The 26,856-nt window shown below is 40.9% G+C and overlaps 1 protein-coding gene across 1 annotated transcript in view; it reads left to right on the forward strand.

Annotated features, from left to right (window-relative positions):
- Positions 1-26,856, forward strand: part of PLEKHA2 (pleckstrin homology domain containing A2) — an 856,672-nt gene that overhangs the window by 274,627 nt on the left and 555,189 nt on the right. Inside the window, exon 3 of the mRNA XM_044084332.1 lies at positions 12,126-12,182. Coding sequence (XP_043940267.1) covers positions 12,126-12,182 — 57 coding nt within the window. The remainder of the gene's footprint in view (positions 1-12,125; positions 12,183-26,856) is intronic.

Below are 26,856 nucleotides of genomic sequence, written 5' to 3' on the forward strand. Positions count from 1 at the left end.
ATGGGGCATTGTATTCTATAATGGGTCTAATGAGGGATGAGTACAGTGGGACAATGACCTCCTTTTTTCTGGATGAAAAGCCTTTCGTGATGAGGTGTGCCACATAGAAGGATTTCCTGACTGTTGTGGCGATGTGGTTATCGAAGGTGAGACCACTGTCCACCTGTGTCCCTAAGTCTCTTATCACACTTTCTGTGTTTAGTGTACTGCCACCTATATGGTAATTCATGGATACATGTTTTTTCCCAAAGGGGATAACAATACTTTCTTGGCATTGAGCTTGAGCCCATGGCTCTGGCACCAAGCATCTGTTTCTGTAAGGCCCTTTTGTAGAGTATCCACATCATTTGGGGATTCAATAATGGCTCCCAGTTTGCAGTCATCTGCAAACTTTGTTAGCCAGAGTCCCTTAGTGTTGACCTGTACTTCAGAGAAGTAGATGCCAAACAAGAGCGGCCCCAGGACTGAACCCTGAGGTACTCCACTTGTCACTTGTCTGGAGCTGGATTTGGAGTCGGCTACTTTTACAGTGTGGGTTCTATCAGTAAGCCATTTAGCAACCCATTGGGTGACATAGGGATTAATGCCCAACTTAGTAAGTTTAACTACTAAAGCATTTCTTCCTGGTATACACAAACACCTGCGCTTGTTTAGCTTTTTTGCTGAAACATCAGTCACACAATCCACAATAACATCTCAGTAATAGGTTTTTACCTTCCCTTTTACACCAGTTTTGTTTAATTTAGGAAGTTCTAGTTTTTCAAATGAAGGCAGTCCTTGTTCATATTACACAATTGTATCACCATTTTGTTGTATGTTTGTTTAAGGTCACATATCATTCCTTAGTTAAAGTAAATGCATGGAAATTGAAGCTGTTTGTTACCCAAACACAGAGACGCATTCAAATGAACCAGCATTCACAGTTCACATGTGTGTTAGGCATATAGAAAACAAAAAAAACTGTTCTGTGTGATTGTATGAGTGGGTCACTGCTGTCATGTAAGACAGTGCAAACGTGCTGACAGACTATCAGCTGAAACATATGCATAATTTTCTTGGGTCTATATTAGTTCACTGGAAGTTTTTTTCAGCTAACACCATTCTGTCAACCCATATTCAGTGAAATTCACTTTCGATGAAATTACTAAGGGTAAGGAAGTAGTTGGCCAACTACAAAAATATGCCTTTTTACCAACTGTAGTAAGATCTCGGAGTTGGTATATATAGTTATGGGGGATGTGCTGTGGGGCTGTGATGTCAAGATGTGGCATGCTGATAGACTCAAGAAGACTGAATGTTGTAATTAAATCAAAAGGTGCTTCAACATTAGTTTAAGGGTGTGCACACTTATGCAACCAGTGCATTGTACATTTGCTTTTATTTTTTATATTTTTTTTCCCCTAACAGATTTGTTTGTTTTTCAATTGAATTGTACAGGTTATAGGTCTCATTAAAGGTGGGAAAAGTTTTGAAATGATTTATTCTGGTCTCATTTTTTATATCACAAAAACCTGACATTTTAACAGGTGTGTACACTTTTTATATCCACTGTATATTAACATAACCATCAAACTCCCTCAGTCATTCATGCAACAGCTATTTGAATGCACCAACTGCTGATAAATTATCAAACAGAAGTCTTAGTTGTACCTTCAAAAGCAAATAAATGTAAACTTCAGTTTAGTGCTTAAACTGTGGCCTGGAGGAAGGTACAATTTCTATATATCTATATCTATAGCGATATATATATATATATATATATATATATATATATATATAGATATATATAGATATATATATATACACACACACACACACACACACACACACACACATATATATATATATATATACACATGCGTGTATGTATATACATATATATATATATATATATATATATATATATATATATATATATATATATATTATATATATATATATATATATATATATAGTAGATTCTAGAGTCTGTCTTACTTTTTTTACATACAGGTTTTTAGTGACATTCCAAAGCAATCCAGTTGTAATGCAGTAAATGTTATTTCATCATGCTCTTTTACCCAAATGAAACAGTTAAAACTTTCCTTCTAAAAGGTCATGAACATGTCATCTCTGTTGGTGCTTTTAAGCAGGGCGCCTTTTCATAATCATGTTAACATACAGTAGTCAAAACTTTTAGTTATGTACTTACCATAACGATAGATGTATGCGATCCATCTCACCTACATTCGTAACAGATGGGCTCGGAGCCGAGAAACGGCTCCAACTCGGCCGATACACTAGTACTAAGTCTCTGATTGGCTGGGCCAACCCTTCTATCCCAGGATGCACCACACCTAAGCCCCCAGATCTTGTTTTCCCCACACAAACTCTCCCTCACATGCACCCAACTCACGGAAATACGAGATCCAGAGAGAAGAAATAAGACCTTCAGTAGGGGGCAGGATGGGGGGTATATACGAATGTAGGCGAGATGGATCACTTACATCTATCGTTATGGTAAGTACATAACTAAAAGATGTAGTGCTATCCTATCTCATCTACATTCGTAACAGATGGGACCGCGTCCCTAGCATCTAAATCCTGGGAGGCTCACTGGAACACACTCCTGAGCACTGTGGAACCAAAAGACGCCCAACCTCTGGATGCCAAGTCTAATTTGTAATGAGAAACAAAGGTGTGCGGAGAAGACCAAGTGGCAGCAGCACAAATTTCATCCACAGACAGTCTGGCGTGGAAAGCTGTTGAAGTTGCCATGGCCCTAGTAGAATGAGCTCTAACTGGGAATGGAAGGGACCTTCCTGTTGATGAATAAATGAAGTACACACAATCCCTGATCCATCTGGCGATCGTGGCCTTAGTGACTGGTTTGCCAATTTTGTTATCTGCAAAGGCAACAAATAGTTGATCTGATTTTCTGTCCTGCTGCGTCCTATCTAGATAGAAACGTAATTGTCTATGCACATCCAACTGGTGAAATCTGTATTCTGCATCGTTGGAAAAATCGGGAAAGAAGACTGGAAGCTCAATCGATTGTTGAAGGTAAAGAGCAGAAGAAACCTTAGGAAGAAAAGATGGATTTAATCTCAGGGATACTCTGTCCTTATGGAAAATGAGATAAGGAGGCTTGGCAGAAAGGGCTTGAAGTTCTGAAACCCTTCTGGCCGAAGTAATAGCTACCAAATATGCGGTCTTCCATGACAAGAATTTTTTCTCACAAGTTGTTGCTGGTTCGAATGGAGGGGACGTCAAGGCACCAAGGACCACATTCAAATCCCATGGCAAAACTGGATGCGATATAGGGGGACGAAGCAACCACGCTCCTTTAAGAAAGGCCTTACACAATTTGTGACTCATGAGTGAAGGGTCAAAGTCAACATGGTAATTGGAAATTGCTGCTAACTGTACCTTCAGCATAGAAACGGAAGAACCTTGGGTAAAAAGAAAAGCCAAAAAGTCCAGAACCGAGGAAACAGGGGCTGTCAGGGGATCAAGGTTAAGCCGCTGAGCCCAAAGAGCAAATCTTTTCCATTTGCTAAAATAAATACTCTTGGTAGAGGGCTTATGCGAAGAGGACAATATTCGAACCACCTCAGGCGAAAAAGCATGTTGCCTGACTAAGGTTGGAAGTGGAGCAGCCAAGCCGCCAGCTTGAGAGTTCGTAAGGACGGATGGGTCTGCCCCGACTGATGAGTCAGGAGGTCCGGAATCGGATCCAGGATCCAGGGATTGTCCACCGCATACTTCTGCAGGAATGGAAACCACACTTGACGGGGTCAGAATGGGGCTATCAAGATTATGGTGCTCCCCAGACGGATCGCCTTCTGAATCAGTCTGGGCAGTAGAGGAAGTGGAGGGAAGGCGTAAAGCAGACCGGAGGGCCATTTGTGAACCAGGGCATCCCTGGGTTCTTCCCCTTGAGCAGGGATCAAGGAGAAGTAGTTGTTGCATTCAGGGGACTGGTGAAAAGGTCGCAGCAAGGCAACCCCCACCGGGTGAAGATCCGATCCGCCACTTGATTGTTCAAGGACCATTCGTGGGGCATCAGGATGTGCCTGCTCAGCCTGTCTGTTATAACATTGGATTTCCCGGGAATTTGCGTTGCCACTAGAAACCTCTGGGAAGCAATCGCCCATTCCCACACTCTCATGGCTTCTCTGCAAAGGGGGTAAGACCTTGTTCCTCCCTGTTTGTTGAGGTACCAAACCACTGACATATTGTCTGACAGAATCGCAATCGTCCCCAGTGGGAGAGAGCCGTGTAGTGCCTGCAATGCTAAAAGCATCGCTCTCATTTCCAGGACATTGATATGTAGGTGAGTCTCGTGATCTTGCCAAGTGCCTTGGACAGTCCTGCACAGATAATGCCCCCCCACCCTATCTGGGAGGCATCCGTGGTCACTGTGGCAACGGGAGAGGGAGGGTAGAAGCATTTGCCCATGTTCAGGTTGGAGGAGAGAAGCCACAAGTGCAGATCCCGGTGACACGTGTCCGTGATAATAATCGGGTGAGACAACGGGAGTTCCTGGAAGGACCATTGGCTCGATAGGAGCCACTGTAGAATCCGCATGTGAAGTCTTGCCAGCGGAACTAATAGAATGGAGGCCGCCATGGATCCTAAGAGTTGCAGGACTAACCTGGCTGGAGCTTTCCAACAGGGCAATAGGTCCTTGACTTGGTTCTGTAAAATCCTTATCCTTTCTGTTGGGAGGTAGGCTCGCATTTCTATAGAGTTTAGCTCTGCGCCTATAAAGGCAACATGCTGTGATGGCAGCAATACAGACTTTTCCCAGTTGAATGTTATGCCTAGCAATTGACCCAATTCGATGGTAGTAGTCACAGCCTGAGTGAGCAGATGTTTGGTGGGAGCAGTGATCAGCCAGTCATCTAGATACGGAAACACCTGGAATCCAAGACACCTCAGGTGAGCCGTTACCACTGCCAGGCACTTGGTAAACACCCTGGGGGCTATGGTGAGACCAAAGGGCAGGGCTCGAAACTGGTAGTGACTGGCTCCCAGGCGGAAACGTAAATGAATCCTGGACGCCTTGTCTATCTTGATGTGATAATAGGTGTCCTTGAGATCGATGGAGCACATCCAGACTCCCTATTCCAGCAAAGGGAAGATGGATTGTAGCGTGACCATCCGGAACTTGGACTTCTTTACCAAGCGGTTGAGACGGCTGAGATCCAGAATAGGTCTCAAGTCCCCTGTTCTTTTTGGCACCAAAAATAATCTTGAGTAGGTCCCTAATCCAGCCTGGCCTTTGGGGACTGGCTAGATGACTCCTTTTTCCAGCAGCTTTACTACTTCTGTGGCTGTTTGAACCCTTTGACTGGGTGGAACATCTGGGATTTTCCTGGGAGGGGGAGGAGGATGAATAAAAGGGACAGTGTAACCTCCGGCGATGATCCAGAGCACCCACTGATCCTGAGTGATGGACTCCCAGGCTTTCAGGTGCTCCGAAAATCGACCCCCGACTGGCTCCGGAGACGCACAGTTGGGCCGTCCCTCAGGGACGTTGGAAGGATGAACCGTGAAAGGATTTGCGGTCTCCTGTGTTGTGGGGGGCCTCCGCCGCCTCTAGGGTGACGTCTTCCAGAATAATTCCCCCCTCCCCTGCCTCTGGAGGGGGGTTCACCATGATGAGCAGGGAAAGACCTTTGCAATTTCTTGAACCACATCTTTCCTCCCCTCTGAGCCTTGGGATAAGGTCTCATGGGAAGCAAAAAATGGGCCCCGACGGCAGACAAGGTCTTGCCCTCCTGCTCGCATCTAGTGAGGGTGTCCTTCACCTTGAGTCCAAAGGACCCATCAAAGGGAGCATCTGTGAATGAAGACTTGAAAGCCTCCGCAAAGTGACAGAAGCACATCCAAGCCTGCCTTCTTAGGGCTACGCCCAAACTTGCTGCTCTACCCGCCCCCTCGGCCGCATATGAAATGAGCCTCTTGGACGAGTTGATGACGGATGACAGGGTTGACAGCTGGGCGTTGACAGACTGAGCCAACACCTCAGGCACTTTACCCGAAAGGGTATCTCCCAACTCCTTCACGAGATCCCTTTGTAGTCTTGTGAAATGGCACAAATAATTCAGTGACCGCAGAGTAAGGGTCGCTGAAGATAGGGTATGCTTCCCGTACCTATCCATGTTCCTAGATTCCTTGTTAGGTGGATGGATTGACGTTGAAGCCTCCGCCACATCCTGTTGAGTGGCCGACGCCACCACCATAGCATCTACCGGAACTCCTTTAGTGAGAAATTGCTTATCGGGGGGTGCAGACAAGAATTTATTGGGGTGAGTGGGGACAGGCTCCGCAGAATCAGGATGTCCCCACTCCCTTCGACAAATAATGTCCAGTAACTCGTCGAAGGGTGGGGATACCCAGGAGGCTGAGGGCTGGGCTCCGAAGGCCTTGAGGAACACCAACTCTTCTGTGGAAGGGGTCTTAGAAGGCCAATCGCCCCTTTGTCTCAAGATCTCTAGTATATTCGAGAATGAGACATCATCAGAGGATGACTTAGGGGACCCTTCTGCATCATCCAGATCGGTGTCTGAGGTGACGGACTCGTCTGGGGAGTCCACGTGCTTCCTCTTACACCTCTTTTTCCTAGGGGTCTCTTCAGGCAAGGACTCTGAAGGCCCTTCGGAAACTAGGGGACCACAGAAGGTGGTATCCTCAGGCCTGGGAGCCCCGCTGTCCGAGGACAGGGGTGCAACAGAGGCTCCAGTCGCCGTGTCCAGGGAAGGAGCTACAGATTCCGGAGAAGTAACTAGGGACTTGGCCAGCGCACTCCTCCTAGCCTCGAAGGAGAGTCCACCAGATTCTGCTGAAAGAACCATCTCCAAGGCCCTGACCAGAGTCGGGGCTCCTCCTGCCGAAGCACCAAGAGGGAGACTCGGAGCTGAGACCAGAGGCCCCGATGACTCCCCGTCAGGCCCAACCGAAGAGCCACGAGTACCAGGGCCTGTCGAAAGTATCAAGAAGGTCGGAGCAGAAGTCGGTGCCGACAAACTAGCAGTGGGTCTCGGAACCGACCTGACAACTTCCCCAGGTCCTGTAAACTCTGGCTCCGATGACCCTAAGGTTGTCGAAGGAGGAAGCAATGATACAGGCATGGCTGGCTCCGGAGCCGACTGGGCTGGAGCCGACAGCAATTTGGAAAAGGCAGGTGACTGTAGGAGCCTCTGGACAACCCTGTCCAGATCCGAATCAGAGAGCCTAGAGGATTTGGGGGAAACAGAGGGGGCTCGACAAACTGTCTCCATGGGCTCGAAAATCACCGTAGGTGTTTGGCTCCGAATCGGCTCCAACAACATCGGAGCCGAGGCAGACTCAAGAAACACCGAAACCTTCCCCGGAGCAGATGAAGTAGGAACCGAAGAAAATAATCTCAGAACCGACCCTCTCTCAATCGGCTCCGAAGCCATAGGAGCTGAGGGAGGAGATCCCAATTTTGAACCCCTTTCCATCGGCTCCGAAGCCCGTGGAACCGAGGAAGGGGAAGCAGAACTTGGTCTCTCATCTGTCAGCTCCGAGGGTAATGGCGCCGAAGATGAAGACATAGATTTTCCACTTTTGGCTGGCAGATCCGACAGACTGGTTGGAGCCGATGACCTCTTCATCTTAGCACGAGGCTCTGAAGGTAGAATAGCCTCTTCAAAGGAAGGTCTGAGTAGTCCTTTTAAAATCAATTTATTTTTTCTCTCCTGGAGGACCCTCGAGGAGAAGGCATGGCAAACACTGCAGGACTCTTGCAAGTGCTTTGCCCCTAAACAGTAAACACAGATGTCATGGCCATCTGTGATAGACATTTTGTATCTACATTTGGTACATTTCTTAAAGCCAGAAGGCTTATGCTCTTTCCCAGACATACTCAGGTTATCCTAAAAAGACCAATACACAGTCAGACAACAAGATAGCTATGAAAATAGCTGTTTTTGGTCAACTCTTAAGAAAAAACCCCACAAAAAGCCAAAAATTTGACTAAAAAAAAAAAGTTACCACAGAAAACAAACTTTATCCTAAAATGACCAATACACAGTCAGACAACAAGATAGCTATGAAAATAGCTGTTTTTGGTCAATTCTTAAGAAAAAATCCACAAAAAGCCAAAAATTTGACTAAAAAATAGGGTACTTAGCCAAAGCCAACTCGAGACCACGTCTTATCTTTACAAGCGGCAAAAGAGATCTGGGGGCTTAGGTGTGGTGCATCGTGGGATAGAGGGGTTGACCCAGCCAATCAGAGACTTAGTACTAGTGTATCGGCCGAGTCGGAGCCATTTCTCAGCTCCGAGCCCATCTGTTACGAATGTAGGCGAGCTAGGATCGCACTACATTATATGTTAACGTGCAATACAGTAGTCAAAGTACATATAAATTGTATCTGACTAACTTCAATAACTGCAAACGGGTAGCTAGCAATTTTAACATTCATTTTGTTAAATGGTATATATTCTCTAACTGCATAACATTGTTATTTAAATTCACTAAGAAAAACTGAACAAAAATGAATAAGATAATAACAAGAAAAGGGGGCCATATTAGTATAACCCTAACCCAGTGCATAATAGATTTACTATGTTATATATGTCCATATCATCCAACCTTCAGCTCCCAAGTCTTTCTTATTTTTTATACATTGACACAAAGCTGTCTTATATAAGAAATAAAAAGGTTATGTAAATATCAATTCCATACTGCACTGCATTTTCTTCTACAGTCTTTAACATCAGGACATACAGTTTTCAAGTAGCTAAAGTCCAGAAAAAGATTGAACTAGTGCTGTTATATCAGTCAGGTTTTCGCAGATAGTAAAAAAAAGTACCTTCACTTGTTTAACAGGCAAAATGTTTTCAATAAAACTTCCTAAGCCTAAACTGCTATGACAGATACATACTCAGTCAGTAGTGTTGTATATGCAGATTATTATAGTCTTTGTTTTAATTTTATTGGTGGGGGGATAGGCCAGCTCTTGCATGCCATTCTGTTTAGTGAAACAAGTTGTGCTTTTTGGTGTAGCACTTTGTCATCACTGTTTGTGGTTCTCATAAAAGTGAAAGGAATATAGCTGTGCTGACTAGTCCCTTCTAGACAGTTGGTTCATTAGAAATGATGTCACTTTTTATTGATAGTTAAATGTATTCACCTGTTCATTTATATCCTAAAGCTTCTAGATGAAATCATCTTGTACCGGTTGCAGAGAAGAAAGGAACAATTTTAGTGATTTGCAGTCATTTTTACTAGCAGGATCTCAAAATCCACCCACTCAACTGAAGTGCAACTTGTGACTCTAACAGAGCAATTTCCTAACAATGCAGTTAGGAAGTTTACAAAAATCAGATGAAAATTATCAGAAAAAGGCATGTTAAGACTTGCCATAGTGTAAACATTTCCTGTCTTGCTAGAAGAAAGAAGTGATGGGCATCTGTTTTAAATTTTGATAGGAGAAGGTGCTAAGGTAAATTAATTGTTTCAGCTCTTATTTTTGGGTAAAGCAGCTATTTGTTGTGAGTGCTACTGCTGTTTCAAGTAGGCACAGATCGAGTGCACATCTTCTGTAGCAATTGATTGCTTACTACTGAAAATAGTAAGTAGGCATTTCCACTGCAAAAGTTGCTGATCATCTTTTGTGCCACTAGTTTTTTGTCAGAAGCTAGTACACAGTGTTGCATAGCTCTATGTGGACATAAAGAAAAGAGTGTTTTAGTAAGGTTAGGATCAGCCACATGATTTTAACCACATCTCACACATCATTTATAGTACACAATCACTTAAATAATTATTACTTCCAGTTTTCACTACAAGTCAGGACTTAATTCCTTTACACATTTATAGCTTTCTAATGCTCTGAGGGGTGGGGGTGGACTTTATTCTTGAGTCAGGGAGTGGATTATCTGGGATTACAGAAGGGTTTACACTTATTCCATTTTGACTACGAAATTACAACCTATATTGCCTCCCTGCCCTCTTCATCTTATGCAGAATGGTGCCTTTGGGTATGGAAAGCACCTTAAACACATGAAGTGGTGGCAGGCTGCAGTTGTAGGATACCACTGTTCAGGGCTGAGGTGCACTCACATCTGAGCTCTCCTGTTTGTAATAACAGTCTTCCCAAATCATCCCTAGAGTGACTGCAGACCTAGCATCACCCACATAGTGATCAAAAAACACCTGATTTCCTTCCCACACTGCTGGGGATTACAGTCGTCACCAGCACCCTCAGTGCATTCTTTTTGCATTAACCTGTACTTCCTACCTTTTCTGTGCATGGAACCAGACAGCACATCCCAAACACTTGTTACCAGCAGTAAGTGGCAGTCACCTTAGCTCCCCCCACCACTATCAGTAATAGCACAGTGCCTACCCCATCTAGCCCTTCATTAGCACGGAGTCCCTTCCCAAACACTTGTTACCAGCAGTAAGTGGCAGTCACCTTAGCTCCCCCCACCACTATCAGTAATAGCACAGTGCCTACCCCATCTAGCCCTTCATTAGCACGGAGTCCATTCTTATCCTCTTTGGCACATCATGACAGTTATTAGAATTCCATTTTATTCTGTCACCCACCCCTAAAGTGGTTGAAGCAGTCTGTTTTCCCTTACCTAGCATGTGAAGCAGTAAAACCTCCTGACAAATCATACAAAATATCAGTTGTCTAAGACCCCTAACGTATGGGAAAGGAGTCCACTGAGATTTACAGTCCATTGCTTGCATAACGTGAGCTTTTACCATGGTTGCTCAAGCATAGCAGCTTGAATACTCAGTTTTCTAGTTCTTGCTTTATTTAAGAGAAATGTAAGTAGCATATTTGGCATATCACCTTATTTGGTGGTCTGATCTTGTAGCCTCACGGAGAAAGGCTTTAAAATGAATGTCAGACATCTCTGTTTCTCTGAGGTATAGCAGTTCTGAAGTGAGAACTGTTAAGTTTGGTGCTTTTGGGGATATTCTACCCACATGGGGGATGCAGGGGTGATTTAAAAAAATTGCAGTTGCTCATATTGCCAATGAGCTTGAGTTTCTGAATACTCAAGTTGATGTAATGTAAGCAATTAATGCTGAGCTTTTGTATTACGAGCACTGATGTCAGTCAGATGTAGTGTAACCATTAACAACCCCACCCCCTCCCCCCAGCAGTATACCTAACAACTACCCAGACTTCTGGGCACTGTTGCCTTGACAGCCAACTAGAAGAATGCAAACATTAGTCCAGGAATTTGCACAGTGATTCTGTTTAAGTGCTGCTTGCTAGCAGCATAGCAGTGAGTGACAGGCTCAATATACTCTATCAGCCATACACTAAAATGCTGACCTGTCCCAGACCCTACATTCCACCCTGGAGTGGAGACACAGGCGATCTTTTCTGGGTGACTAGCATCACTGAGAGTTTTGTGGTAGGTGGCTGTAGTGTTCACCTTAATAGAATTCCTGAGATTAGTTTAGTTTTGGTATTTGACGGTTACGAAGAACACTGTTCTCTGCACTGATGTACCCCAAACCTTCTAGCATCTGTAATGCACGTGATCTTACCAGCATCAGTAGAGTATTTAATTATGTCAGAAATGTCTTTTTATTAGATCATTCTTATCTCCAGTGTTGCTACTGTTCCATGGAGTGATATTTACCTGTTATGAGTTTTGTCATTATATTTATACCAAATGCCTACTGCTTGTAGAGCTGCCCAGTGTTATTTATGTCTCCACTTCTCTTTATCTCCTGGATTGTACCTGGAATGAGTATAGGTTTCTTTGCTGTGTTTAGCTGATACCCAAACAATAGATAGGTATACAACTTTGTCATATGCCTGCCTGTTTGAATTTCATTATGTTACACTCACTGATAGCAACATTATCTTTTTTCTTGCTTCTGACTGCAGGGTAAATGTTCTCTTTGGCAAGTTAAAGTAAGCAGAGACCCAAAATATGCATATTTGTTGATATTCGGAATGAGGTGGTTAGTTCACAAATGAAGCCAATTATATCTTCCTTGCAGTTAGTTAAGTGGACCTCTGTTCTCTTCCGTTCCTCATTTTTAAATTAGTCATTGCATCTCTTAGTCTTGGAGAAAAATTTTGATGTGTGTGATTCATTATTTGTTTATTTTTTTTTATCTCTTTTGCAGAACCTCCCACATGGCACGCATCCAGTGGGGACTTTACAGCTGACCTACATCTCTAAGGTAATTAATTATGCAGTAAGATGAACAAGTTTGGACTAATGTTTATGATAACTTAGGGAGGACATTTAAGCAAACCAGAGTATTTTGTACTGGAACTAAATATGTGGGTTTTACCAACCATTATTTTAACACATGAATATCAGAGGAAGTATCACATTCTACTGAAATAATTGTAAAGTAAATCCACATTGTATAGTAAAACAATTGTGGAATACAAGAAGGTCTCCATTGCTTTTTTGTGAAAACATGTGCATGGGCTTGGTGCTTTAACTGTTGGTCAGCAGGAAAAGTACCCTGAAGCAAAGACAACTTCCTGGTTTTGTCCATTTCATAATTTCTGCACTTATGTTACATTACACCAGAGAATTTCTAGCTAATCTTGAGTCTGCCTTTAGCATCTTTTAGCAAATGAAGTAAAATACATGATCATCTTTTAATCTCTGGATATACTGTATTTCCCGAAAATAAGACCGGATCTTATACTCTTTCCCCCGCCGAAATACGCATTAGGGCTTATTTACCCCCACCATACAACAATCTACATTTATTCATTTATTCATGTTCATAAATCGACATTTATTCATACATACAAATCGACATTTATTCATGTGCAAAAATCAACATTTATTCATGTACACAAATTGACATTTATTTGGTACTTTTCTGTTACTGGACAACAGTTCTAAGTAACACGTTAACAGTTGTGTGAGAATTCTACATAAACAGTGCAACAAACATTTCAACTTCAGAATATCTACACCTTGGCTTTCGCAGTGCAATATTTCATGCTTAACAGAAAGTGCAGAAAAATCTCAATACATGTGTATTGGAGGAGGGTAATAAAACTGAAAGCAGAAGCAATCCATTCTGTTGCCCCGATAATGGAAAAGTTATTCAAATACAGTCATGTCATCTTTTTCTGGAACATTATCATAAGTCTTCAACCCTCGAATTCAGGCCTGAATTTCTTGCGACTCCATTTCCTGTAGAGCCATTGGCCCCAATCTGTCATGCCTAACAATAGAGCTGTCCTTAAATGAGCACTGCTTGTCCAAGTAGCCTGTTCATAGTGCATTGGCAACACAGCTGTCAGTGATTTTATCCTATGAATTCTTCACCCAAGTCACGACCTCTTGCAGGCTAGGCTTCACAACGTTTCAATGCTGATTTCTCTCCATTCTATTTTCAATGTAGTCATTGAGTTCCATGTGCAAATGGTCCTTGAATGGCTTGTTTATTGCAATATCAAGAGTCTGGAGATAGGCGTTCATTCCTATGGGAATCATTATTTGATCTATTCTTCTCTGTGCACGGAATTTCTTCATTTCTTTAGCGCTGTCAGTGCTGGCTGAATCCCAGACTTGCAGACCTCTCTCGCCACCTCGCAAAACAAGTGACAGCATTACATCGACCCACTTCCTTATAACTGCTTGTGTGCACCGGGCTTTTTCAGTTTCAAGAATGTAAATGCCTGAAACACGTTCAATCTTATCTTTCTTACCCTTACTAATGATTAGAGGTGGGGTTTTATTTCCATCTAGATGAATTGCCAAAATACAGGTAACACGTGCACTCTCATAATCAGTGGAGGGAATGTATATTGACGAGGCACCCCTCTGATCAATTGTTGTTTGAGATCCTTGGCCCATAAACACTGCAGTTTCATCCATAGCAGTCATGTTGGAGAGTTGGTATTTAGGAAAGTCGATGCCATCAACAAAGGACTTGAACACAAGTGCATGTTTAATAACTTTAGTATCTTCCAGCTTGAACAGTGCTGTTGATCTTCTTAGAGACAGTTCATATCACTGAAGAAAGCCATCTAGCCAATGTTGTGATGCTTTGAATTCTTCTGGGGATATTTCTGACTGTGGTGCCATTGCAAGGGCAAATGCTTGAATATTAGCCCTGCGCATAACCAAAGTCTTTGCTCTCCTGTTAGCAATCCATTCACAGATGATGTCTTCCAGCTGAGAAAATAATGGTTGCCAACCTGATCTACACTTGCACTTCTTAGCATTTCCCTTGTTGGCCTGTTGACTGAGGTTATTGTACACTGCACACCATTTTCAGACCATTCAGAGATCTAACTTCTTGTCTTTGCAGAAAAACATCAGATTCTTTCCCTGGGAGTCCTCCACGATTCCTTTCTTGTACTCGACAGAATAGCTCTTTCTTTTTGCACTCATCTTGTTTGGGGAGGGAGATAACTGAAGACTTACGAGACCGGAGTGGCAACACAAAATGTGGCTGGTTAAGAAGAGAAGACACAACCACAGCTGTTCATTATCAAGTGCGCGCGCTTTACACGCGTTGTCTGTACTTTGACCGATCAAAGTACACCTGCCAGTGTTTATGGGCCAAGGATCTCAACCGTCAAGTGTGGGTGATGGTTAGGGTTACAGTAAGAATCGTGGAAGACTCCCAGGGAAAGAATCTTATAACTTTCTGCAAAGAGAAGAAGTTGGGTGTCCAAATGGTGTGAAAATGGTGGGCAGAGTACGATAACTTAAGTCAACAGGTGTCAATAATATTATTTTATAATTCAACACATCCGTTGTCGAAGATCTTAACTGGGGCTTATTTTTGGGATAGGGCTTATATCATGATCACCCTGGAAAACTATGCTAGGCCTTATTCTCTGGTTAGGTCTTATTTACAAAGAAATATAGTATTTGCTCTCTGCAGTGTTAGACCATTGACCTCAGTAGGATAGATTCAGCTGGTCACAAGAAAAAAACATTTTAAACTACTTAATTAAAAAAAAAAACAGTTAAACATACAAATGAAACAGCATTAATTTATATGTATGTAATTGTTCTATGTGAAGGTATAATTCACACCATGAGAATAATATATGAAAGTTGTTTAGCCAGTGGGCAGGCCAGGTACTGGGTACCAGGGTGTGAACAGAACAACTCCTGGGCTGCTCTATGAAGGCAGGAGGGTGGTTTACCTGTTGATGGCTTGTTACATCTGAGTAGCAGTAAAACAGTAAATCATGCTGCCATCTGCACACTTAGGTACTAACTTAGAAGTTAAATAACAGTTTAATATCAGATATTTCAGTGCTTGGAATTCAACAAACTTATCCTGTGGCAGCAGGTGTTAAGTGCAGGGCTGGAGTCCAGATGGTCTGGGGTTCTAGTACAAGGTGTGCAAATGTTGTTTGGGGAGGGTGGCATAATGGTTCAAGTGTTTACCTTCCTGACACTGGGTGCAGGGTTTCATTCTCACATGAGGTAATTGGCTAGGCTTCAATTGTTCTACAAAGGCAGTTAGCCTAGTATTAGTCTATAAACCTATAAACAGAACTTTAGCATGTCAGTGTGAAACACAGTTGCTGAAAAGAGAAATGTTGAAATGGTACTCAAGATATTCTTAAATGCTGTTTTAGTCAGGTACAAAGCCCTCCCCAATAAGGAAGGCTTTCTTCCCCACCTGCATCCTGAATTTAATATGGCTATCTTAGAGATGGCGGCACATCAAGGGAAAAGAAAGTTCCAGCATGCAAGGTCAAGCTTGACTGATCACACCATTTGATGAATGGCACATTAGTCACATGTGTGCCATCTGTTATTATTCTTGCTTGCAGTGAGCCTTGGTGGTAGAGTGAGGTGAAGGATTCTCCTTTTAAATTCATGTAGTTCTGATTTGCTTTGTGAGGAGAGGGCTGTTATATGGTATTAGTACAGAGCTGTGGTGTATATTTAATGAGTGGTGTTATTGACTCCGGACTGACTAGGTTTTATAACTTCTAGCTTGTGCCTGGTTACAGCACCATTGAAAGAGTGACCCTACTCCCAGTGGCTCCGTCAGACATCTCAAGGCAGACTCTGAAGCATTTGAGCCACTTGTTAAATGTGGTCACCAGTAGATTAGTCAAAAAATATATCTTTGTACCTGTGGTGCTGACCTCTTGGGATGATTTAGGTTTGTGGTCTTTGGGAAGGGGCTGTTAGGTCACGGTGAAGAATCTGAAGCTGATAAAGTTCTACTTCCTGTGATTTCATGCCTAAACTTGCTAATATTCTGTAAGCTTGAGAGGGCTTTACTGAAGGGGAGAGTTTAGGAGCAAAGCGCCATGTACACCACCTTCAGTTTCAGTACATTATGATATAAGGCAGACTAGATTCTTATAATTTTTTTAGGTTGCTCACATTCTCATTAGCATGAAATTATTTCTGGGGGCTGTCCCACATCTTCTGAAGTATATGTTGAATGATGAGGTTTTTAAAATAAACAGAATTATCTGACCTAATAGTTATTGCAGATGTGTACTGTAGTGCTAGCACAACACTGTTACTCAAAGCGGACCCACAAATAACTCCCTTTGCTTTTAAATCCAGTTGTACTCATCCATTCATCCATAACCCCTTATGCCACTGTTGTACATGAGGTTGGGGTGCCACTTCACCAGTGACGATCATCTAGAGTCAGTGTTCATGCTGCATGGTGGTTGACATTAATAATTGGTGGGAGTTCAGGAAACACACATGAAGGTAGCATTGCTAGAATATGCTAACCTGTGTGGTGGTTCTTACTTTCTGGCATAACTTATGATTTTTTTTTTTAATCAAACTTTTCGGTTGGTTCTACTGTAATGTCCTAGTGACTTTTGACCATCCAGAAGTCAGATTAGTATGACTTGAGATCAAGCTCAAATTTATAAGGTCCACCTGGAGATTAATTAATGTTGCTTGTTGTTTTAGACATTTATTTAACAGGAATTCAGTGGTTACTAATAGGCAACAGCAACAACAAGTCAGGTTTTTTCTCTAAGGTGAGAAAATCTCATTGTAGTACTTCTGGGTAGATTCTGAGCAAGATTCATAAAAGCCCTACACTGTGTACACTGATGGGCTTTGCATACCCCATAATGGAATACAAAGCCCATTAAGATTCATAAAAAAGCTAACATGATGGAGCAAGATCACATGAATTATCCTACGTGATCATGCTCTGTTGTGTAGCAACAGTCTAGCATATGCGCTAAAGAGTCCACTCCTCTGATCGTGCACCATTCACTAACACAGCACCAGAATAGTTCCCACTGATCCCAGTGGCAGAAGTTATATGACACCAGCATCAGACTGCACAGTGGTGCTACATAAATGTGGTGTTCTCCTTCTTCTGCCAGTATGTTGTTCAGCACACAGTGCTGAGGAATATACTGGCATGTGGAAAAAAAAAAAACAGCACTTGCATTGAATGGAAGGAAGTTCCTTACTGGTAGAGGAGTTCCATATTATACAGTCAAACCTTCTACCACACACTACACAGTCCTGCCCCCACACTGTGATGCTGGCAAACCTCCAGCAGTGTTATATGGTAATGACCTCAGATGTGCCCGCATGTCTAATGATAGTGATCCATTCATGAGTCACAGTCAGTGACATAGAATGCTGCTGACTAACACAGCTAACTACTGCACAGCATGCCATACTAAATAGCTACTCTTACTTCTTGTTAAGGCACATTGTTCAGTATCCACAGTATTATTTAGAATACTTTCTATTCTATATTTTATAGAATATATATATATATATATATATATATATATATATATATATATTATAATATTTTATTTAGAATAAAATGTATTATTTATTAGAGATTCGGGAACAGCTTCTTCCCTAATGTCATCAGGCTGCTGAACTCTAATGACCATTACACTCCATGATGTCCAACTGGGTCAGTAGAAACTGTCTCAATTTGTAAAAGAACCTGGTTACCAGTCTCACCTAATACTTAGTGCAATATTCACCATGACTGTAACTTATAGGCCATCTAGGGCAGTAGCAGTGCCATAAAATATCTCTTCTTTCAGTGCAATACATGCAAATTCATAAATTAACCATAGTGCGCTACTCTAAGGTTCATAGTGCGATACTCTAATGTTCACAGTGCAATACTCAGTGTCTCTTTCTGTGCAAGGATCAATGCAATGTCTTAACCAAGTACCTGTGCAATACTAAAGTCTCATGCAAGTAAATGTTCAGTTCAAAAAGTGTTAAAACGTGTTTCTAATTATGTGCAATATTAGTTTGTCTACTTGCACGTTGTGATGTAATAGCCAGGTGTTACATGTGTAAATGTCTGTGAAAATAGTCTATATGTTGTCTACACATTGAGTCTGGAGATACGGAATTTCGTTCAGCTTTTGCACTTGTGTGATTTCTGCATGACAATAAAGTTTACTTTGACTTTGATTATTGTTTAGTTCTGTGTAGTGCTGTCAGTCTATATGGAGCTGTCTGTCTTTTCTGAGTTCATAAGCATCTGGTATACTAATATGTACCATATCATCTTGTGCATCTGAGCAGGCCTTAAAGGAAGTGCAACCAGTTTCAGCAACAATGTTTTCAGTGAATCACTAAAACAATATAACTGGAATGTACTTAGAATAATGCCACTAGATACTGCTGTAGAGCACTTTAATAACATATTCTTACAGACCTTAAATAATCTAGCCCCAGTATGTAATGAAAGAGTAAGGTCCAACCCCACACAATGGCTGACAAAAGAAACAAAAAAACTCATGGTAAAAAGGGATAAAGCCTGGAAAAATTGGTATAAAAACAGAATTTAGAAAACCTTCCAGGAATTTAGACCTCTCAGAAACTTTGCAAAACTCCATGTCAGGCAAGACAAGCAAACATACTATACCAACCTAGAAGACAAACATCAAAACAACTCAAAACTGTTTTGGTCATCAGTAAATAAACTCCACCCTGGCAAGATCACCACTCCCTTTCCAAAAATAGATAATACTACAGACTCTATCCTCAACCAGTTTAATTCCTACTTTATACATTCAGTGTTATCTCTCTTAGACACTAATACATCTGACCCCCTCTTTCTTCTCCTTTCCAACCAAAACCACACACAGCTCTTCAGTTTTAGTCCAGTACCTACCTCGCTCATAAGGAAGTTGATCCTTAAACTAAAAACTACTTCCATAGCTATAGATCAACTTCTAAAAATGGCCACAGAACTCATAATCTTCCCTGTGTCCATACTAATTAGTAGGTCCATAGCATAAAGATATATCCCATCACTGTGGAAAAAATCTTACATCATTCCACTGCACAAAGGCGGCACATCTACAGAGTTTAATAACTAAAGACTGATAGAATTCTCTCACCCTCTCCAAAATATTAGAAAAATGCATTTATATGCAGCTGATGCAATACCTAACCTCAAATAACCTGCTCTCAGAAACACAGCATGTCTTTAGGCCCCAGCACAGCACCGCTACTGCACTACTACTACATTTTTCCATTATAATAAACTAACATAGAAACAATGGCCTGCTTGTGTCCACCATGTTCATGGACTTGTCAAAGGCATTTGATACTGTCTCACACCAACAACTGCTCATTCAACTCTCCTCAGTAGGACTTTCACAATACTCCTTGCTGTGGTTTCTTAGTTACCTATCTGGAAGGCAACAAGCTGTTAAATGGCAATAATCCTACTCATCCTTTCAACCATTTACTACACATGTCTCTCAGGGCTCTATCCTGGGTCCTCTCATTTAATATATTTATTAATGACCTCCACACTTCCACTTACCATGGTAGTTTAGTTCAGTATGCAGACAACTCAACATTAGTATGTGTGGCCTCAATAATAACTAAGCTCAGCCTCCAGGACGTTACCCAAAAATCTTTCTCCTCTTTAGAAACCTGGCTCAAAGAATCAACCCCAAGAAAACTAAGTTAATGCTTTGTACCTCAAAAAGTTGCCAAAATCAAAAGCAATCTTACCATAAAGTGAGCAAATAATACTGACATTAAAACTGTAACTCACAGTAAACTTTAGGCATTATGATAGATGACAGTCTCAAATATGACCAGCATTGCACACCATTAAATCTGCACACTAGAAGCTAGGCCGCCTTTATAGGATCAATAGATTTTTTACAGATACTGCAAGGAAAACTCTAGCCACCACTTACTTATTGCTGAGTCTCTTATATGCCACTCCTATCCTAACAAATGTAAACAGTACTCAAAGAAAGAAACATGCCTTCTGTTGCAATAAAATAGCTATATTTGCCACCAATCTCCCTCGTAGGAGCCACCATTATCACAGCTTAAAGTAATTAAATAGGTTTGAACTACACAACTACCTGACATATTTGCAACTAACTACAGCACACAAACTCATTCATCATCCTGTACAAAGACATATTACTGACCTACTGTCCAGCAAGGGATCAGCATTCTAGTAACAAATTCTTACTACTCACAAGTAAGTCAAATAGTGTTGCAGGAGACTCACTCTACTCCCAGTACATTGCTAAACTCTGGAATAGTATCCCTACACAAATAAAACTCTCCGACAAACTCAGTAGTTTTAAACCACTGCTTAAACAACATTTTAACCAATCATGGTCCTGCACATGCCCATCACAGGGTTAAAACTCTGTGCTCACTGTACAATAATGTGCAAATACTCTCCTTAAGCAGAATACTCTCAACCTCTCATTGAAATGACAAAACAATTTTTATACATAACTGCTGCCTGTACAATCCACTAAGTTGCATGTGGGCTTTCTTTTTAGTAACTTCTACCTCTGTAAAATCTTAGAATGTATAAATGTAACTACTGTTTGTTTATAAATGTAAATAGAAATGTAAGTACTCTGTATTTAACTGGAACTTAGTATAATGTAATATAAGCAAACAGAGCTTTTCTCCCTGGACCTCCGCTGAAAATAGGTATAACCCAGTTTGACTTTCCCTATAAACAAAGACTAATAAATAATAAATATTAGTATCCACGTGGTATGTGTGTGTGTGTGTGTGTGTGTGTGTGTGTGTGTGTGTGTGTGTGTGTGTGTGTGTGTGTGTGTGTATATATGCACCAATGCTCACGTATCTTTGTGGGTGGGATGTTACAGCTGCATACAGCAGAGGTCAGTTCTTGGATCAGTGCGCACCTGTGAGTACACTTGTGTTTGTTTGTGTGTCGGATGTTACAGCTGCATACAGCAGAATTCAGTTCTTGGATCAGTGCATGCCCATGAGTGCACTTGTGTTTCTTTGTGAGTGGGATGTTACAGCTGCATACAGCAGAGTTCAGTTCTTGGATCAGTGTGCAACTGCTTGTGCACTCATGTTTGTGGATGGGATGTTACAGCTGCATACAGCAGTGTTTGGTTCTTGGACCAGTACTCTTCATGTCTGCATAACTGACACTGCTGTGGAAGTAGTCCAAAAGGTATATCACTTTGCAGCTGGTACAGTAATCTGCAACAGTGTCAGTAAAAAAAAATGAATCGATAAGAATGGGAAGGGACTTTTCAGAGTTAGGGAAGTAATGTTATATCCGCCTCTGCAAAAACATTAACAGAATGGGGGCTGTGCAAAGAAATTCAGCACAGGTGATGATTCAAGGTCTTCACTTGAAGTAATATGAAAAGAGAGAATGACTGAAGTAACGTATGTGTACTTCAGAAGAAAGAAGGGACATCAAAGGTAAGTATGTTATAAGAATTAACAGTGCCCACTTGATGGCATTCTGAAGACACAGGGAGGGTAACTCAAAGAGGATGTCAGGATTGACTTTTCAGATAGAATTGTAGATGTATGTAGAGAACTTCTAAGTAAGCTACGGGATCCAAGAGCTGTGAAAAAATTCAAAAATAGGATATGTCTTCAAGCAGTTTAACTATCGAACAAATACTGATACTGGCTAACAACGAGCTAGAGTTTATCCATTAACTAGTTTAACTGTTAAACTGGGTAGTCTAAAGTCTTTATATAAGTTCTAAATCTTTACTAAGATGTAGAGCAACACAGGCAGAAATCTAGGTGCCAGTTTGTTTTAATACATTAATAGATGTGCTTTTAAAAAAAGGAGCTTGCACTTGGCCTGTGGACATGATGTACGGAAACAGCATTATATTTGAGACAACACTATATGAAAGATTATTTTGCAGACATCATCACTTTGGTGTATGTTCCGTACTGGTAGCTTTCTCTAAGTACTGTCTGGACAACATTGTTCAGTAATCACTAGTAAATGAATTCACATCGAGGAGTGAGCAATTGAATGTGTGGTTCTACAGAAGTCAGAAGTGACACAGGTCCATTTTATTAATACCTGTATCTAAAATTGTTTCAGGCAGGAGCTGAAAGGAAAAGTCTGTCTTTGCAGATGATAATGAAATCTGCAGTACAGTTGACAGAAAGGAGAGCACATAGCATGAGAAAGAAATGGCTTGGATGGATGAATGGATAAATATATCAGCATAAATTTATTGGAAAAATGTGCAAATAATGCATGTGGGGAAAAAGACTGTATGGGAAGTATGGGATGAGATTGCGACAAAAGCAAAATGGAATGAAACCTGTGGGAATTATATCAGATTTAAGTCTGCATTCACTGTGAGGAATGAATGAGAAAGTCTTGGGGATACAAAGAGTCATAGAGAGAGACAACTGTGGCAGAAAACAGACAAATTATTTTTCTTTACAAATATAGTTGATGAGATTACATGTATCTGAAATACTGCAAATAGTTCTAAAGATCAAGTTTTCCAAAAGGTGTAAAAAATTGGCAGTTCAGATGAGGGAAAGGTAGACAAATTTGATTTGTTTGTGTGTGTGTGTGTGTGTGTGCACGTGAGCACGTGTATGTGTGTGTGTGTGTGTGTGTGTGTGTGTGTGTGTGTGTGTGTGCGTGCGCGTGTGAGCACATGTGTATGTGTGTGTGTGTGTGTGTGTGTGTGTGTGCGTGTGTGTGTATGTGTGTGTGTTTACGGGACTGTGTGTACTACTTATCAGAAAAAAAATGCCCTTGAATGATGGCTTGTCTTAGCTCAAATCTTGCTCCATTTGGTAACATGGCAGGTGCTGAGGAAATTATTCAAGAGAGTGATGCGATAAGGTGTTTGACAGATTATGGAGAGTCAAAAATCCCTGAAAAAGAGAGAGTGCGAGAGACTGAAAGAACTGAATATGTATTCCATGGACTAAAAGTAGAATGAGGAACACTTTTTATTTTTATTTAATTCACAAAGAAGGCCACAGAACTGAAGACAATAGGAGAAGTACATAAAACATGCAAGACAGTTGTAGTAGGTTGTAGGAAGAAGGCAAAAGTGTTGCTCTAATGTTTAGTCTTTAGGTGGGGTAAAGAGTAGATCAGGTGCACCAAACGTGCGCATCTGATGACACTTTTATTTCTCTGTTTTTAAGTAGCTAAGTCATATGCCTTGTAGCTTAAGTCCTACAGGAAAATGATGTAATGGGTTTTGCAAGAACTGTACAAGTTTGGGTTTAGTGTATGTGAATGTTTTACTGCAGGAAACTGTTTAAGTAAAGTTCTGCAGCTGGTAGTGACACCTCAGCAATGTTACTGTCTGCAAGTCTGAAAATAAGACAAAACATGTATTATTCATGCTTGTGTTCAGAGCAAGGGAATGTAGAACATTGATGTTTTTTTTATTCAGGGGTTTGCTAGCATTGTGAAATCTACCAGCACAAGGGATCTGTTTACAGTCATACACACACATGCACGCACACACACGCACACACACACACACACACACACACACACACACACACACACACACACACACACACACACACACACACAAACACCCATGATAGCAAAAATGTGTGCTGGAGAGACAGCTAGTTCTATATTTTTGTAAAACTGATGAGCTGAGATTTTGCTCATAGTGGCAGCACTGTAAGATATTGTTTCCTCCTGATTAAATCCTCTTTGAAGTCATTAAAGCCTTTTTTGGAGGTGGAAGAGTAAGACATATTTTGAGGTGACAGTAAAAAAATGCATACCTGTATTGAGACATAGTCAAATTGTTATACTGAGAGTAGAAAATAAGTCTTAGAACCTGACTGTCAAGCTTACCTCTCAACTGTCCACATTTTCACAGGATGTCTAGATTTTTGTTTCATATTTTTGGTCTGTTCCTCATAAATGTTTGTTTTTTTGGTATATTACTGGCAAATCAGTGAAGATGGAAGTCAGAAAATAATGACATGCTTCTGAGTGTCAAACTTCACACCCTTCAGAAAATTCATACTAATTGAAAATGTGTTATTCTATCAACTTTCTAAGTTTCTAAAAGTAATATTTAAAAAAAAGTCCCTATTTTTGGGCATTGGTCCCCCCATTTCTGGCTTTGTCCAGATGTCATACTGTTAGAGGTTGAGAGATATGCTGTCAAGGCAAAAACATGAAAATGGTAAGCTGTGTTCTGTGACAATAAGATACTGTACAGATATTCTATTTTCATTTGAAAGGCTGATAGATACACATATTTTGTGTGTGTGTGTGTGTGTGTGTGTGTGTGTGTGTGTGTGTGTGTGTGTGTGTATGTGTGTGTGTGTGTGTGTGTGTGTGTGTGTGTGTGTGTGTGTGTGTGTGTGTGTGTGTGTGTGTGTGTGAGGGTGGGGGGTGATATTGAAAGTTGTGATTTATAGATTTGTAAAACTATTTGGCATAGGAGAAAGAGTTGATGTTTGCCTTGCATGTTTACATCCTTAAGTCTATGTCTGGTTTGATTCTAGGACTTGTCGGTGTCTGAAAACCTTTTATTTCAGTGTGTACCACCACTTCCAGTGGGAATTGATTCTATACATCTTTGATATCCTGACATTGCTTTGGTATCTGCCATCCTATGATGTGGGGAAGACCGTTCCCTACCTCCCAACTAAATATAACCAGCTTGAAAATGATGTACCTCCTTGGGAGGGTTTGTTTTCTTTCATTGAATGGTATGACAGAGAGAAGTCAATGAATTGCTTCCTGGTTGAGTTCATTTTGGTCATTCTTTCTGATCCATGGTAAAACTGAATTAATGTCTGTGAACTGTTTAGTGCCTTATTCAAACATTTTTGCTGCACATTTTTTAATGTACAAGTAAACTGAATATGTAAAGGATTGTATATTTATCTGTTTTTTGTTTAGGTACCTATTCTGACCATATAAACATCCCTCCCTGCATGCAAAATTAGTCCATTTGTGGCCCCAAGGTGAGGATTCTGACTTTGCTCTGTATTTGTTTCATTCATCCCAGAGGTGAGGATCGACATACAGATGTACACCGTCATATAGACAGTAACACTGTCAGCCTGAAGGGGACCAGGATTTTTCATAGCCCAAATATCCTTCCCCAATGTGTTGATGTATCTGCACATCAGACTGGGAGGGCAGTAAGGAGTGGCTGTCAATGTGTGCACTGCCACAGACCCATAGAGCAGGCATACCTACTTAACTCACTCTCCTGCCCCCCCCCCCCCCAACCCTGACTGTACTTCTGTACTTCTGCCCCTGCTGGAGTTCATCAGTGGACTGCCTTACATGCCCCCTCCCCATCTGGATAGGAGTACCCATCCTTCCTGTCTGCACTGTCAGGCACCCAAGCTGCTAATCAAACTCAAGTCACTTGACCCATAGTCAGGGTATTCCTCTATGCCTCCAGTGATCAGGGATTGTATATTTAGTGCTGTGTCCAGTTTGGTTCCACATTTCAGTACATTTGTGAAGTTTTAGAAGTTTTTGTCTTTCAGCTAAAGTACACTAAGCACTGACTACTCCCTCATACAAACAAGGATTGCAAAGTTTGATTAGCCAGAACCTCACTCCTCATAGGTTTTAAGCATTTAAACTTAGACTGAAACTGATGTGTGACTGACAAGGTATTTATATCAGTAAAACATCTGCAGAAAAGTAGATGGAAATACAGAAGAGTGAACACATAGAAGTTAAGTTAGGCCAGTTTTGTGAATATGTAAGCAATAGTTGTGTGTTGTAAAACTCAGTTAAACTTTCATTTGAATATTTTAAGTTGGTTTTGAATCCACAACTGTTTATTTGCTGATTGGAAAAATACACTAATTTACAGTGGACCTTTTTCTTGTGTGATATGGAAGAATTAACAAAAATATATGTAATACAGAAAATAAAGAATAAAATGTAGGTATTACTATATAGGATAATACAAATTAGTTTAAACAAGCTTTAAATGAATATAATGTAAATAAGCAACAAGTCAGCATTCTGTGGTGTATGGTTTTGTTTGTGAAACATTTACTGTAACAGTTAGCTAAACTTGCAATACCATGAAATAATATATGTAAGTTCATGTTGTAAATTACATTCTCATAATAAGCTGTTAACCTTATTCATAAGGAGGTGAGGTATGTTATTATCACTATTTAAACTATAGTTCCAGAAGTCATTTAAAGTAAAACTCAAATATATACTCAGTTTATCATGATTTCAGAAATTTAGAAATTCAGTAAATGTGTCATATTATGGAGTGTAAATATTTTATTGTAGTTGATAACTGCTGTATTTCTTCTATTGTCTGAGGAGTGTTGGTATAATGCCTAATGTCTTCACCTCATAGATAATAAGGTACAAAGTTTGAGTCTAACCTAGGATTATTGGCTATGCTCATAATAGTGTGCAGACTGATTGCCTACTATTTACTTATGAGCCTATATATTCTGTATTATTTCAGTCCTTAACTACAATTCAACCAGATAGTAGGATAATATTAATAGATGACATCCTAAACAAATAATAGGTACAGTAAATCAAAATGATCTCAAACTATATGTCTGTCTTTTGGGAAGATCAGAAATGTCAGTGGTAAGTCATACCATAAACCATCGGGTTCATGTAA

The sequence above is a fragment of the Protopterus annectens genome, chromosome 9.part0 (assembly GCF_019279795.1).
Source record: "Protopterus annectens isolate FY-2018-M chromosome 9.part0, PAN1.0, whole genome shotgun sequence".
Taxonomy (NCBI): domain Eukaryota; kingdom Metazoa; phylum Chordata; order Ceratodontiformes; family Protopteridae; genus Protopterus; species Protopterus annectens.